At 34.6% G+C, this 17,048-nt stretch overlaps 2 protein-coding genes across 2 annotated transcripts in view; one reads left to right on the top strand and one right to left on the bottom strand.

Annotated features, from left to right (window-relative positions):
* Nucleotides 1–17,048, top strand: part of LOC142348021 (dual E2 ubiquitin-conjugating enzyme/E3 ubiquitin-protein ligase BIRC6-like) — a 245,200-nt gene that overhangs the window by 11,410 nt on the left and 216,742 nt on the right. The window contains exons 5-7 of the mRNA XM_075399188.1: nucleotides 5,044–5,163; nucleotides 5,597–5,779; nucleotides 6,114–6,318. Of these exons, the coding sequence (XP_075255303.1) occupies nucleotides 5,044–5,163; nucleotides 5,597–5,779; nucleotides 6,114–6,318 (508 nt within the window). The remainder of the gene's footprint in view (nucleotides 1–5,043; nucleotides 5,164–5,596; nucleotides 5,780–6,113; nucleotides 6,319–17,048) is intronic.
* Nucleotides 1–17,048, bottom strand: part of LOC142348129 (GPN-loop GTPase 1-like) — a 393,281-nt gene that overhangs the window by 323,255 nt on the left and 52,978 nt on the right. The window lies entirely within an intron of this gene.

The following is a 17,048-nucleotide window of genomic DNA, read 5'->3' as shown; positions in this document are numbered from 1 at the left end:
GATTTTAACATCTCGAATTTTTTAAAAACTTGCAATTTTTTTCAAGTTGTTTTGACATTTTTTCCTTTCAGGTTTTTCCAGAGCCAGGGTCCGGAAAACCTTCCAAGAGGTTCGATAATAAGTTACTGACAAATTTTTATTGGCCATCGAATAGTTTGTCAACCTTTTAATCTCACAAAAATTTGCAATTTTTTGATAAAACTTGCTTTTTTAAAGTTTTTTGGAAATTTTTGTCAAGTTTTAGGTTTTTCAACCTCAAGAGCCAAGGAAGCTCCTGTAGGGTTTTAAAAAAGGGTTACTGTATAGTTTCTAGATGTAATGGATTGTCTTGCAGGATTTTAACATCACGAACTTTATCATTTTTTCGACAAAATTTTTTCATTTTGTTTTTTTTTGACATTTTTTGTCATTATTCAGGTTTTTTAAAGCGGCAGGGGTCAGAAAAACTCCGTTAGGGTTCGATAATAAGTTACCCGAATATTTTTTTTGTAATGGATTAATTTTCAACTTTTTAATATCACAGGTTTTAGCTTTTTGTTATAAAACTTGCAATTTTTAAAAGTTTTTAGTAGCTGCACAGCGATAGCTTGGCCTTCTCTTGGTTTTTTTTATTTCGTCGTCGCGATTTTTGATACCACCATATGCCGTCGATAACCTTTTCAAATCTGCTTTTTGTTCATTCGTTCGTGCAATTAACTGAAGTGCGTGCGTGACCTCATTTTCCGCTCTTACTGGTGCGAGATTTTTGTTCTTTCGCTTGATTAAATTTTTGGTCACACGTGACTTACCTCACTCAAGAGAATGACTTCCTCACTTTGAAATTGACTTTTATATACTTTAATTCAAAGAGGTAAGGTCAAATGGGTGTGTGTCACAAATGGGGATGAAGGTTATTAGAGAGCAGCTAATAGAGGCAGCAAAAACAAATTTTTTATCAAATTTTAACACATCAGCCTTCAATGAAAAGGCGGGTTTTTTGGCCTGTCTTTTTAAACTGTTTTTCGATAATGCAGATCTATGAATGCCAGCTGTTTGTTTTACATTTTTTGTCTTTATTCACGTTTTTCAGCTTAACAGAAAATCTCCAAGAGTTTGATAGCAAATTACTGGAAAATGTGGTTTGGCCATGGATTGGTCTTTAACTTTTATTATCAAAATTTTTAGCAGTTTTTTATGCATCCTACAATTTTCAAATTTTTAATTTGTCTTTTTTTAGGTTTTTCCAGCCTCAAGAGCCACAAAACCTCCTCTAGGAATTGATAATAGGTTGCTGAATAGTTCCTAAATGTAACTGAATTTTTTTAAGATTTTAATATAACGAATTTAAGCAATTTTTTTAGAGTAATCTTTGCAAGTTTTTCTAGTTTTTGAAAATTTTTTGAACTTTTTTTGATATTTTCTGGCACAAGAGGCCTAGGGAAATCCTGCGAAGTTTGATAATGAGCTTATGCATTGGCTCTAGAGATAATGAAATGGTTATCAATACTATAATGACACCTGTTTCTGCAATTTTTGATAAACTTCCAATATTTTCAAATTTTCGAAAAATTTTCAAGTTCCAAATTGATGGACTCTTAAGCCAGTGAAACTTTTTATGGCTTTAAATAGGAACACTGGATAGTCTCTTGAGACAATGAAATGTTTTTCAGATTTTAATTTCATGAATTTAAGCAAGATTTCAAAATATGCCATTAAAATATTTTTTGTCCTATTCTGAGTTTAACAATCATTACTGGCCAACGAAACTTTTTGAGTCTTGCAGATGGATTACATGACAGCTGTCTCTCTCCCCCCTCTCTCTGTTGGTCGGGGTTTCTTTCGTACTCGATCACTTTATCTCTCGGACATTCTCTCTCTCTCTCTCTCTCTCTCTCTCTTTCCTTAACTATTTTGTTGATGCCGCACTTCAGCTGCTGTTGTGTGACGTGATGTCATCGTCTGTTACCCTCACCTGACGCCCGTTCAATTAAGCTGAAGCTATCCTCGCTAAGCCGTGGCTAGCTACTGGCGAAGCCAACTGCTCGCGTCGTTTGGGAGCAGTTCGCTCCGACGTTACTTGATTATGTTTTGTATGTTTTTATCTATTTTTTAAATATTGTTTTCCCAATTCACTTATAGTCCGTTTTTGGTCTAGTTTTTTGTTGAGTTTGAAATTTCTTTGATTTGTGCGTCAAGACTTGTCCTGCTATGTTTTTTACTTAGTCGAAGAAAAAAATTTTTGCTGTACCTTAGTTCACAGCTTGTTCATCATTCTGTGTGAAATCTTTTTGACTTCTCTAGTCTAGTTTCACTCGTCTCTCATTCTGCTAAAAGTGGTTTTAGACAGCAGTAGCTCAGCAAAGCAATTTAAAATGAACAGAGTCAGTATCAGGGAACGAAATCAGAATTAGAAAGTGGATAATGCCCGATTTTAGATGCCAGTTACTCAAACTTTGTTCTTAGTTATCTCTCTTGCTTATTGGTATTGATAATAGCCCCTGGGTCCTCTCACTAGGAAACAGGAGTTTGTTCAGCTCCAAAGTGACATCGAAACATTTCGTACTTTAAAATTGTTTTTAAAAAAATTGGTCATTAGTTTTTTTCTTTCAATCCCAATATTGGTTATGGAATCAACGGGTGCTGTTTTGCGGCAATCTGCCGGGTATGTTCAATTATATCTACACAGGATGTGAATATTTGCTATTTTTGTACTCTCCTTTTGTACTGTCGAATTTTTGTCTCGTCTTTTGAGGCCATATTTTGTACTGCCGGCTTTTCGTCTTGTTTTGCTTTTCGATCACGTTTTTTGTTTTAAACAGGTGACGGCTATCATGCTTGAGTTCTGACTTGTCTCACGCGGTGTTGTTAAGTTGATAGAGCCTGTGGACTAGGACTTAACGTTCGAAGACTTACTGCATTAAGTTATCAAAGATTATTGTTTTCATTTTAGCATTCATTCAAAAATTAATACAATATAATGAATTCGGTTAAGGGCAGAACCGGGATTGACTGATAAGGCCCGGTCATAAGGTAATGTTGAATTAGTTTATCAGAGTTCATTAGAGCAATTTGTAGCTGGCAGCAGCTTTAGCTTAATAGCCAATTGCTGAGAAGCTGACTGAAATTATAGTTTTGTAATCTAGAGACATGAGACACTTTTTTAAACTTTGAAAAAATTGTCAATTTCTATCTTTTGTTTTTCTATTTCAATCCCGATTGGCATCGTCAAACCTTCATGAAATGTCATGTACCGTTCTTTTTCTGTTTCACTGCCAAGGGGCCTAAGGGGACTGAATGCCGGCTATTTTCGGGCAACCTGTCGGCTTTGTTTATTATGCAAACTTTTTGGATGATCATTAGATTTTTAATAGCAGCCGTCAGACTCTCAGCGGCTATAATTTAGGTGCTCTCCTTTTTTTACAATTCAAAGAATTTGAATTGTATTGGAGCGCTGTCTTTTTTTCAGATCTGTTCACACATTTTCATGATTTTTGACGTCAAATTGGAGTAGTGATTTTGGTCACGCCGAAACAGGAAGTGTAGCGAAAAAGCGAGTGGTTTTGCGGCGTGAAATTTTTTCGCTCTAGATTTAAAGTAGAGTGAGAAAACGGTGTTTGAACAAAAATTCGCTCTCTCGCTAGTGGTTTTTTGTTCACATGCGGCAATTTCACTTTGATTTTTACTGTTTTTTCAATTTTTTGTACCGGATTTTTTTCTAAATGGTTTTCCCAATCCATTCATAGTCCGTTCTTGGTCTAGTTTTCTGTAAGTCAATGAAAATTCTTTGAATTGTACGTCAGGACTTGTCCTGCTATGTTTTTTCACTTCGCTTTACCTTTTGATCACGTTTTTCGTTTTACATAAGACGCGACTTTCACGTTTGACTTCCGACTTACTTCACTCACTGTTTCAACGGAATGGATTTTGTTTTCTTTCACGTAATGAATTACGCAATGTAGTGAATACGCTCAATTTCAAAGGAGCAAAATCAAACGAAACGGGAAATGGTAAACCGATAAAGCCAGTTCATTAAGTCATAGAGCATTAGGTCTTTAGAGTGATTGATAGCTGACACTAGTATTAGGCTCAACAGCTTTCAGTGTAGAAACTGAATTCAGTATACTTTTAGAATCTAATTGAAACTACGCGCCAAATTAGATCACTTTTTGACACTGAAAATAAAACAGAAAAAAAGTTGTTCAATTTCTATCTCTTCTTTTTTCTTCTGTTTCAATCCCGATTTGCATCAAGCGCATCAACTGCGGCTATTTTCTGGCAATTTGCCGGCTATCTTTTGCCTTGGTTTCTCGACTTTTACGTGATCTAAATTAACATCATTTTGAATTGTTTGCAATTAAACTCGACATTCTTCAGAACGTGTCTTCGTAATTGGCTCTTCGTTTAAATACCTGCGTTCAGCCACATTAATGGCTATATTTTTGGCACGCACTTTTTTTAAATTTGCCTTAGCTTTCGTTCTTGTTTTTTGTTTTACAATAGTTACGGTTTTCACCTTAACATCTGCTTTACTTCGGCCGCTTTTGGGTGAATGGAATTTAGACTGAATGGATGGAATAGACTGAATGGAATTTAGAGTCCATATAGAGTTTTGTCGCTAGCGTTGTAGCTTTTTCCTATAATGCAAACTTTTGGCTGAACGATTTCATTAGTCGATTATTTGAATTCACTCATTTGAATTTCTCACGATTCCGGCTCTATGGTCAAATTGAAGCAATATGTAAATGAAATTTGTTTCAATGGTCAAAGTCAAGGGAATGTGATAAACCGATAACGGCTCGTCATTGAGACATCGTACATTAGGTTATCAGAGTTGAATATGGTAAATTCTAGTTGGTTTTTGTAGTCCTGTTTATAGCCGTGTGCTCAATTAAGCAGACTTCCAAAAGTCATTAGCTAAATCCCGTGCTTAGTGACGTACTTGACACCCTATTTTGTATTCAAAAAGCTTATATAAATGCAGTATTTGCTCAATTTGTACTGCAAAATACTGCATACTGCAAAGAGCAATGAATTTCATTGTCTTCTAAGTAATTCTTTTTCTAGGTGGTGCCTACAATTCGATGTTTTCGGGAAGTGGGTGGGGGGCAATCCCACCAGGTCTGAAGCATTACAATCTGTCCAATCAAGGAGCAGGGTCTCAGCTGTTTCATCTGACTCCAGGAGGTACTCGCAACTTTATACGAAATTTTAGCAAAGACCTTTCTTTGTCAACTTCGACTCCTGATATGAGTTTGGCAGCAAGTGCAACTATTGTGAAAGTGGGCATATACCCGGATCCGAAACAACATCCTTTAATTGAAAACCTAAAGCGCTAACAATTGCGTTATTCGACTCAAATTGGGTTTTTGTTATAAATGCCTCCTGAGATTCTTGTTACTTCACATTTCTAATCTCAAAGTACAGCTGCGGTTGCAAGTAGAGATCATCCGTTGTTTTAAGATTATATTGACTTCAATTTGCTGCTAGCTCTCATTTCAACTATCTAAATCCTATAAAAAGTAACTTGGAAGTTTTTTATCTTGGCTTTCGATAAGGTGAAAGAATTGATTCCATAATTAAACTAAACAAATTCTATTCAAGTTTTTGTTTTGATTAGTGGGTAACAAAAGCTATGCAGAAGCAGCAAAGAGTCATCACGGGACTGGAGGAGCAGTGTCTGGTTCACAAGCGGGCAGAGGAAGTGGGACACCTGTCAGCGATGCCATAGTTGGCTCAATTGGAGGCTCTCTTACCCACACTCCGCAACCACAATATATGATGATTGACAATTTGCACCCGGGTAACTAAACAAATTTTTTTTGCGCACAAAATCTTGGTATCTATTTTGCCCCCTCTTTGTGACGTTTACATCCCCAGTTGGCTAGATGGCAAGACAAACTAATTTTCTTGCAACAGTTTTCTTTTTTTCAACGAGAATTAACTCTTCCAGGCTTGATGAAGAATTGCAGTGGAATCATTTAGATGCTAATGGGATCTTAAAAAAGGCTAGGTCGAGAAGCTAGATTTCCTCTTAAAATAAATTTTAGCATTAAAATTACATTTAGTCTGAAAGAAATTCACAGCTTTCGCTAGAAATAGTAGTGTTTAGATTTTCAAAGTTTGTCTAAATTTAGGAGTTCGTAAGTTTGTGGTACTTGACTTTGGCCGGACAATAGTGCTCTCAGATGTGTTTCTGGGTCCTTGTCCTGATTTGGCCTCGATTACACTTGACTGCTGGGTGAAGGGAGAGGCCCTGGATTGCTTGAGAGTGGCAACATCCCTTGATATAAGCACAGATGCTCTGGCTCTAACAGATTTGCAGCCTGCTCTCCACTGCAGGTACTAAATTTGAGGCCTTGATTCTGTTATGCCTTAAACCGTATTAAACCATTATGCCTTAAACGGTATGAGAAATGTTTATTAATAGACGCACAGCGATAGCTGGGGCTATTATTGGCCTTCTCTTGGTTTTTTACAATTCAAAGAATTTGAGTTATATTGGGGCGCTGTCTTTTTTTACAGCTGCGAAGCTGTAAGCTGAGAGTAGTTATATTGCGGTGCTCTTGGTTTTTACAATTCAAAGAATTTGAATTGTATTGGGGCGCTGTCTTTTTATAGCTGCGAAGCTGTAAGCTGAGCGAAGCTATATTGCGGTGCTCTTGGTTTTTTACAATTCAAAGAATTTGAATTATATTGGGGCGCTGTCTTTTTTTTTTAAAATCTGTTCACACATTTTCATGATTTTTGAAGTCAAATTGGAGTAGTGATTTTGGTCACGCCGAAACAGGAAGTGGAGCGAAAAAGCGAGTGGTTTTGCGGCGTGAAATTTTTTCGCTCTAAATTTAAAGTGTTTGAACAAAAATTCGCTTTCTCGCTAGTGAATTTTTGTTCACATGCGGCAATTTCACTTTGATTTTTATAGTGTTTTCGATTTTTTGGATCGGACTTTTTTCGAAATGGTTTTCCCAATCCATTCATAGTCCGTTCTTGGTCTAGTTTTCTGTTTAGTCAATGAAAATTCTTTGAATTGTGTGTCAGTACTTGTCCTGCTATGTTTTTTTGTTTCGTCGTCTGACGCTCTTTTTTTCGTTTTACATTTGTTCACACAACAAAGCTGAAAAAGTCAAATTTTCTGAATGACTTCTTCCTCTCACTAACGGCTTTTGCGCGCATGACGTTATTTCTCACTCGCTTTAGCAAAAGTTTTTTGTGTGATTAGATTTTGATCATACGTGACTTACCTCACTCAAAAAAATGACTTTTGCACTTTAAAACTTAAGTTTAATTTGAATTTGTTTAAGTTCAAAGGAACTCTTATGTGCAGTAAAGGTCCCTAATAAGAGGCTTCTGCGGAATCAAATTTAGCAAGCTTTATTAATTTATCGCTGAATGTTTTTACCTAGTTTTCAATTTTTTCAATTTCAGATTTTTTTTTTTCAATTTAGATCTGTATCAGTTTCTATCTCTATTATATGGCACGCAAGTCTATTCTTTCGCAGCTATTCCGGCAATCTGCCGGCTATGTTTTTTTTAAAGATCTGTTCACACATTTTCATGATTTTTGAAGTCAAATTGGAGTAGTGATTTTGGTCACGCCGAAACAGGAAATGGAGCGAAGCGAGTGGTTTTGCGGCGTGAATTTTTTTCGCTCTAATTTTAAAGTAGAGTGAGAAAACGGTGTTTGAACAAAAATTCGGTTTCTCGGTAGTGATTTTTTGTTCATATGCGGCAATTTCACTCTGATTTCTGCGGTTTTTTCGATTTTTTGGATCGGATTTTTTTCTAAATGGTTTTCCCAATCCATTCACAGCTCTTTCTAGGCCTAGTTTTTTGTTTGAATTAAATTTTAATTTCTCGACAGTAGTTTTTTTTGTTCACATGCGGCATTTTGACATTGATTTTTTGTTTTTTTGTTTTTTGTTTTTTATCTGATTTTTTAAATGGTTTTCTCAATTCGCTGATATTCCATTCTAGGTCTAGTTTTTTTGTTTAGTCAATAAAAATTCTTTGAATTGTACGTCAGGACTTGTCCTGCTATGTTTTTTGTTTCGTCGTCTGACGCTGTTTTTTCGTTTTACATTTGTTTACACAGCAGAGCTGAAAAAGTCAAATTTTCTGAATGACTCCTTCTTCTCACTAACGGCATTTGCGCGCGTGAAGTCATTTTTCACTCGCTTTAGCGAAAGTTTTTAGATTATTTGCGTGATTAGATTTTGATCATACTTGACTTACCCCACTCAGTAAAATGACTTTTACACTTTAAAACTTAAATTTAATTTGAATTTGTTTAAGGTCAAAGGAACTCATGTGCAGTAAAGGTCCCTAATAAAAGGCTTCTGTGGAATGAATTTTAACAAGCTTTATTAATTTATCGCTGAATGTTTTTTAGCCTAGTTTTTTGAGCGGCGCAAATTTTTTTTTTCAATTTAGATCTCTATCTGTTTCTATCTCTTTTATATGGCACGCAGGTCTATTCTTTCGCAGCTATTCCGGCAATCTGCGGGCTATGTTTTTTTTAAGATCTGTCCTCACATTTTCATGAATTTTGAACTCAAATTGGAGTAGTGATTTTGGTCACGCCGAAACAGGAAATGGAGCAAAAAAGCGAGTGGTTTTGCGGCGTGAATTTTTTCGCTCTAAGTTTAAAGTAGAGCGCGAAAATGGTGTTTGAACAAAAATTCGGTTTCTCTGTAGTGGTTTCTTGTTCACATGCGGCAATATAACTGTGATTTTTACTGTTTTTTCGATTTTTTGGATCGGATTTTTCTCTAAATGGTTTTCCCAATCCATTCATAGTCCGTTCTTGGTCTAGTTTTTTCTGTTTACTCAATGAAAATTCTTTGAATTGTACGTCAGGACTTGTCCAGCTATGTTTTTTCATTTCGTCGTCGCGATTTTTGTTACGACCATATGACGTCACAACCACTTCATATCTGCCTTTTGTTCATTCGTTCATGCAATTTCAACTGAAGTGCGTGTGTGACGTCATTTTTCGCTCTTAGTGGAGCGAGTTTTTTGTTCATTCGCGTGATTAATTTTTTGGTCACGTGACAGCTCTTTCTCAAAAATGACTTCCTCACTTTGAAATTGACTTTTATTTACTTTAATTCAAAGAGATAAGGCCAAATGGGTGTGTGTCACTCTAAATGAAGGTTATTATGAGCAGCTAATTAAGGCAGCAAAAACCCATACAGATTTTTAATCAAATTATAACATATCAGCCTTCAATGAAAAAACAATTTTTTTGGGTCCGTCTTTTTTACTGTTTTTTTTGTTAGACTGCGAGTCTACGCAGTTTAATTATAATGGTATCTAATATATTAAAAGTAAGTCGCACTTCAACGTAATGGTTAACAACGCTTCTATCTTCACATGTTTTATCAATATTTTAACAATATTTTAAAAATATTTTAACAATATTTTAACAATATTTATAAAATGGAATCTTCTGATTAATAGCCGCGAAGCGATAGCGGCTATTATTGGGGACATCGTAGTTTTTTTTACAGTTCAAAAAATTTGAATTGTATTGTGGCGCTGTCTTTTTTTGCTCTAAATTGAAATTAGAGTGAGAAAACGGTATTTGAACAAAAATTCGCTTTCTCGCTAGTGATTTTTGTTTCATGCGGCAATTTCACTCTGATTTTTACTGTTTTTTGGATCGAATTTTCTTCGAAAGCATTTTCCCTATCCATTGATAGTTCATTCTAGACCTATTTTTTTGTTTGAAACAAATTTCCATTTTTGGCTAGCGGTTTTTTGTTCGCATGCGGCATTTTAACATTGATTTTCTAAAAATGTTTCTGATCTGTTTGTTTTTAGAAATGTTTTCCCAATTCCTTCATAGTCCGTTATAGGTCTAGTTTTTTTGTTTAATCAATCAAAATTCTTTGAATTGTACGTCAGGACTTGTCGTTGCTATGTTTTTTTAATTCGTCGTCTTCATCGATGATTCTTACGACCTTACTTCTTGGAGTTGACTTTTTCAATGACTCCATTGACTTCAACTGCTTTGCAGTTAAAATTTTTGTGATTGACGTCATTTCTGCTAGGTCAATTGCGTGTCCTACCTCACTTAAAACTCACTTATGGAACTCTAATTTTTATGAACATTTTAAAGTTAAAGATCAACAGTGCGCATCTAAGTAGTGTCAAACTTATATGCCCTAATTCTTGTGTATTAGTGTTGAGTTTTTTATTTTGAATATCAATTTTAAAAAAGCTTTTTTAAGGACTTTTTAAAGGGTTTTTCATGTGACAGTCCGAATTTAACCCAAAAAGTCTAGTGATCTATTAAAGAACTGGTGGTCAATATGGCTATCTTGTTTCTTCAGTTGTTTCAGTTCATGGAAGGCCACAGGTCTCTATCGAGGCTTTCTCCAGCAATCTGCCGGCCATGTTTGGATGTTAAACTTTTATGCAGCTGAATGAACCTCCTAATTTTTTATTGCTCTCAAATGAAGTTTGTAGCAATTATATTAGTCCGGTGGTCTTGTCTATGCGATTGTTCGCCTGACTGATTTTTCATATGAAACTTTTGACTTCTCGTCCTAAAAACCGGGATGAATAGTAAAAGTCCGGATGGCATTAAGTGGCTCAGCAGCTTTCTTAGAGCCTTACGTTTTAATAGTTTGCAAGTATGCGATTCAAGGAAATTGTATTGAGGAGACAAATCCCTGGTAAGACGGGAGATTCTCAATCTTAAAAATTCATACCAAAGTCACAAATTCAGACCAATTCAGAGAGCTTGGGGCACCGTTTAAGGTATCCCGAACGCCGATCTCAGCGTTTTCAGAGAATCTTACGACATAGTTATCCCTATCCAATCAAAAGTTCAGAGTTGACAAGTAAAGCAGTATAAATACTTATAGCTTGCAAAAATACTTATAATCAGTCGAAATTTGCATTTGTCATAATAAACGGGTATACAGTGCGCATTGAAACACAACTTTTTGAGCGGAAAATTATTTGTTATGTCTTCTTTCCGTAGATCACCTTAGTGATTGTAGTTTTAACCTAAATTTGAGCTGTGAAAAGAGTTAAGATTGGTTGTAGAAGCGTAGCATAGTTTTGACATTGGTTGTTATTGAGGCCAATTGAGAATGAAAAAAAGTTATTTATTAATTTGAGTCAGATTTTTAATATCTGAGTTGCTTTAAACGCTCGCAATAAACGAGGAAATTCGATGTTTTTTACTGTTACATTCGTTCTTTCTTAACAATCTGTTTGGAGCCGATTTCCCAATTTCGATTTATATTATGAGTTAATCAAAAACTCAACAAAATTTTATTGTTTGAATTTAGAATTTTTTAGTTTTGTGAGCGAGACAAGCTTGTTGAACAGCAAAGTTGAACGGTTAGTTATTGGGACTAATTGAGTATCCACTAATGCAACGGTAATATACAGTATAGCGGATAATAAAGTTAACGAAAGTTAACTGCGAAATTGTACTATCCGGACAGATTTGATGCCACTCAAACGAACTAGGTGGTGTAAAGTTTTCCTTGTTTTTGATATAAAAGCCGTTACAAGTGTAAAGTGGTAATTAACCTCCTTAATGAACTTTTGAAAATGAACTGCTTCCTGAACATGCTCTTGTTTACTCGGGGGAAAAATTGGTACCTAGGACATCAATTTTTTTGCGTTTTTGTCGGTGGGTTGATTAATTCGCTTTTCAATATGATGCATATCTGCTCTAATTGCACCCATATGCATTTGCTTGATTTCAACAACGGGCATCTAATGCTTTTCTTTTCATTGAAACTATTTTTCATAAAACATCAGTAATTTTTAATTTTTACCCCTAATTGTTGATCATCTGTTTTGTTTTATTATTTTTGTGCTTGATCACAGATTAATTGATTGATAGTGGGGCTTTGTGATCCTAATTAATTGTTAGACCTCATGACTATTGCTTTTCATGACTTTGACAATGTTTTTTCGCAAAAATATATACTGAGTCATTGCTTTCGGAGTATTTTAATACTTTGTGTAGTTTGATCTCTGAATCTCATTAGTTGCTCTCAAACGAAGTTTGTAGCATTTATTTTAGTCCTGTTTGTCTTTTTTATGCGATTTTTTGCTTGACCAATTTTTTGTCTGACGCTTTTGACTTTTCGTCCTCGAAAACGGGATGAACAGGTAGCAGTCCCAGCCGAGCATTAAGTTCTCTTAGAGCCTGTCAGCTCAAACTGTTCCCCCAACATCAACCCCCCGTGAGTAGCTAATGACAAACAACCGCTCGCAAAAGACACGCAAATTTATACTAATTTTTTAATGGCTTTTTGAAAGTGTGTCATTTTTTTTTTAGTTTTCCAGCGCTAGGTTTCAAGGAACCCCCTCGATGGTTAATAATAGATTACCGCAGAGTTTTTAGTGGTGATGGAAAGGTTTTCAACATTTTAACATCATGAACATTAGCTTTTTTTTCTATGTAAAATTTTCAATTTTTTGACTTATTGTCATTCATTTTTTCCCAATTTTTTTTTATTTTAACATCACGAATGGCAGCATTTTTTCGACAAAACTTGGAATTTTTTCAATTTATTCTGGTTATTTAAGCATCAGGGGTCAGACAACTACCTAAATAGTTTGACAGTAACTTACTGAACATAGTTTCTAGTGGTAACAGAATGGTTTCAACTTTTAAACATTGCAATTTTTTTTTTGACAAAACTTGCATTTTTCATTTTTTTTGTCGTTTGTCCTTATTCAAGTTTATCTCTATGCAGGGGCCGGAAATCCTCCTTAAGGTTTTGATGATAAGTTACTAAAGAATTTTTATGCCATAGAATAGTTTTCAATTTTTTAATATCCCAAATTTTAGCAATTTTTTGATAAATTATGCAATTTTCAAATTTTTTGGAAATATTTACTTTTGAAACTTCTCTCGCCTCAATTGCGAAGGAACCTCTTTCAGGCTTGAGTAATAGTTTCTGGATGTAATGAAATGTTTTTCAGGATTTTAGTATCACGAAATTGAGCAATTTCTTAAAAATATTGCAAAATTTTTTACTCTTTTTGAATTTTTTCCGGCACCAGGGGTCCAGCGATCTCCTCCAAGGTTTGATAGTAGGCTGCTGTATAGTTTCTAAAGATAAAGGAAAGGTTATCCATAATTTAATGAGTCCAGTTTGAGCAAGTTTTTGTTAAAATTTAATTTTCAAATTTTTAAAATTATCTAGTTCCAAGTTTATGGATCTTTATGAGCCAGTGAAACTTTTTGAAGCTCCAAATAAGGATATTGGATAGTCTTCTGAGATGGATTTGAAGATTTTATCGTTTGATAATAAATTACTGGAAAATAGAATTTTTTTCAAGATTTCAACTCCAGAAATTTTAGCATTTTTTTTTTCAAAACTTGCAAATTTTTTGACATTTGTCATTACGTTTTTTCAGCCTAACAGAAATTCCGTTAGGGTTTGATAATACATTACTGGAAAATCTTTTTTGGCCATGGATTAATTTTCCAACTTTATTATCACAAATTTAAGCAGTTTTTCATGCAAATTGCAATTTTCTTTCAAGTATAAATTTTTTGTGATTTTTTAGGTTTCTCCAGTCTCAAGAGGAACATAATCTCCTCTAGGGTTTGACTATAGGTTAACGCATAGCTTCCAGATGTAATCAAATGTTTTTCAAGATTTTAATATCAGCAATTTTAAAAATATTTGCAATATTTGCAAATATTTTCAAGTTTTTTTGAATCATTTTAACTTTGGAGATAAGCTGCCGCATAGTTTCTAGAATGGTGATCAATATTTTAATGACTCACGCTTTATCATTTTTTTATACAATTTAATTTTTTTTTCAATTTTTCGCAAAATTATATTCCAAGTTTATGGATCATTGAGCCAGTGAAACTATTTAAAGCTTGAATTAGGGATACTGGATCGTCTTTTGTGATAATGAAGTTGTTCTGAAGATATTATTATCACCAATTTTTAACAAGATTTTGTTAAAATTTGCAATTGTTTTAAAAATTTTTGGAAATTTTTGTCTTTCTGAGACTAACGATCAATACTGGCCAAGGAAGCTTTTCAAGTCTTGCAGATGGGTTACTTGGCAGAACTCCTGAGTTAAAAAAAGCTTATGAACAACTTCTCCGCTGCGAAATCTGGAAATTTTTCTAAATTTTGCACTTTTGTATTTGATTTAATAATCAACGAGGCTAGAGAACTAAAAGTTGCAGAGTCGAATCCCATCATGGAAAATGTTCCTAGCTCTCTCTCTCTCTCTCGGATGGAGTTTCTTTCCTTCTCTTTCTCGTTCACGTTCACTCCATTTCTCTCTTTCCCTAACTTCATGCCACCATCTATTAGCCTCATTAATGATGAATTATTTTATACATTTTTTATCATAAATAACCTAACTAGCATTTTTGGGAAATTGTTATTTGCTCTCAAACGCAGTTAGCAAGAAAACCGATAACCTCAGAAACGGATAACGAGGTAGTGCGCATTTGGCATTAAGTTCTCTTAGAGCCTTTCAGCTCAATAGTCTCCGAGTATGCGATTCGCAGAAACTGTTTTTCAGACTTTAACTTATCGTTTTAATCTCGGACAGGTCTCAAAATTTGCTAATTGCGATTAAGTTAATTTTGATTTTGTCAAGCTTATGGTTTTTGACTTCGACACTGCTTGTTTTCAAAAGTAATATTGGTTTCTCACGATTTCATTGTGCACTTTGTTGTCTCATCTCATTTTCTCCTCAATGACTTTTTTCATCGGTTGTGGGGGTACCTAATTTAATCGATTTCAGTGTTTTTGTTCAAGGCTTTCGGTTTCTGACTTACACGTTTTTCTAAAATTTTTTCAGTTTTACTTGTATTTATTCTACTCATTTCTCTCTTATTACTCTCTACCTCAATAATTACTGGTCTAATCGGTTGCCAATGAGGATTTAGCTAATGGAAATATTTGTTATAGACTTTATCTAATGTTTACTGTGACCCGTACACTTTGCTTTCAAAAAAGCATTAGCAAATCTTTGCAAAAATTGGTAGTTTTTTTGTCTCATCAAGTAGTCTCATTAATGACATTGTTTCATTGTTTTCTCATGTGGCATATGTTAATTATATTAATGGCTTGAGTCCATTTTAATCCTATAAATGAATTTTTGACAATAATTCGTTTTCATGTGAGGAGTTATTTTGGTTAATTTGTTGTTTCGAACTTTTGCTGACGTTTTCATTTTGCTGTGATACCTTTTGCTTTCGAGGTAATCAAGAGACCTTGTGAATCTCGCCCTCATTTGTGGTAATATTTTCCCTTCTTCAGAAAATGGAACTTCTAAAACGTTTTTTTTATGACTACTAAGGTGTTAAGGTATGCTGTGGTTGAAGTTACTGACATGTGGTTTTTGTTTTATTACGCCACTGACTTTCTGAAAAGTATTCTGATTTTTGCCAATTTTTTTGTTTTTTTCTTTTTGCTTTGTCATTGATTCTCACAAGTTTGTTGTATTGTGCACTAAATCGGGGGATGGTTTTAGTAAGTATTTTCATGGAATGTTATTATTGGGTTTTTTTAAAACATTGTTTTGTTATCATTGTTTTTGTATTTTTTGTTTTATTTTTGCTCATATAAGGCTGTGGGCTTTGCTCACGGTCTTTGCTTGATGTCGCTGTAAAAATGTTATTGGTCAGGTCATTAGTTAATTTGATCCTTTGGATTGTAATTCAGAACTTGTCCCGCCATATTTTAATTTTTTGCTTCGGCTAATTAAAGCTGGTTTTGCTTTACCTCATTTTTCAGCTTTTTCGACATTGTGCGTGAAGTCGTTTTGAGTTGTCAGGGTTAATTTCATTTTTCGCTCAGCCTTAAAGTTTTTTAAACAGCAGCTGCTCAGCAAACCATTTTAAGGTGATTGGAAGCATTATAAAGAGAGCAGAGATAGGAACGGGATAAACACTTGAAACACAGATTTAGGTTCTCGCTAATTGAACTTTGTTCTGATGTTGGTTACAACTTCTTGTTTGTTTGTATTGATACTGAACCCACTTTTCTCGCATTATGAAGGAGTAGTAATTTTTACCACACAATTTAATCAAAATAGCGCGCGCGTAAGAAACTTTTTTAAAATCTTTTTTTTTCAGTTTTCTTGTTTCCTCTATGACGTCCTTGGTAATCAATTGTGACTGGTTTCGGGCAATCTGTCGGATATGATTTTCTGGGTTCTTTTCTTCCCGCTCTCTGTCATTGATTCTCACAAGGTTGTTCTATTGTGCACTAAATCGAGGGATGTTTAGAGTAAGTGTTTTCTCGGACTGTCGTTAGTATTATTCGGTTTTTATAACATTACATAATTTTTTTTGGATTTCTGGTTTATTTTTGCGCATATAAGGCTGTGGGCTTTGCTCACGGTCTTTCCTTGATGTCGCTGCTGAAATGTTAATGGTCAGGTCATTTGTTAATTGGATCCTTTGGGTTGTAATTCAGGACTTTTCCCGCCATGTTTTAATTTTTGGCTTCGGCTAATAATGGATGGATTTGCTTACCTCATTTTGCAGCATTTTCGATATTTTGCATGAAGTCATTTTGAGTTGTCAGAGTAATTTCATTTTTCGTTCATTCTTTTTTAACCAGTAGTTGCTCAGCAAAGGTGAATAGAAGCAATATCAGAAAAAGAAAGAGAAAGGAATGGGATAAAGCAAAATTATAAAGGAGTAGTGTTTAGTACCACAAAATTTAATCAAAATAGCGCGCGTCAGAAGTTTTTAAAATCTTTTCCCAGTTTTCTGGTTCCCTCTATGCCATCATTCGTTATGGCTATCAATTGTGGCTGGTTCCGGGAAATCTGTCGGTTATGTTCTTCTGGGTTCTTTTCTTCCTGCTTTTGCTCCTGATTTTTAACCAAAGGTTTGAATTATTATACATGTGTCTAATGATAAATGGTTGCCTTTTTGAAATTCATCCAGGGGCTGTTATTGGTATTATGACTTAAACGCTGTTTGTTTCAATAAATTTTATTCGTGTTTTTGAGTTTTGCACATTTTGTAGTTTTTTGTCATCTTTTAAAGTTCCATGATGTCTGGTCTACTTGGCTCGTTATTGACGCAGTTTTTTAGT

This window comes from Convolutriloba macropyga, chromosome 10, assembly GCF_964194025.1.
Source record: "Convolutriloba macropyga chromosome 10, txConMacr16.3, whole genome shotgun sequence".
NCBI lineage: Eukaryota > Metazoa > Xenacoelomorpha > Acoela > Convolutidae > Convolutriloba > Convolutriloba macropyga.
The sequence above is the reverse complement of the archived record's forward strand: the minus strand, read 5'-3'. Positions and strand labels throughout refer to the sequence as shown.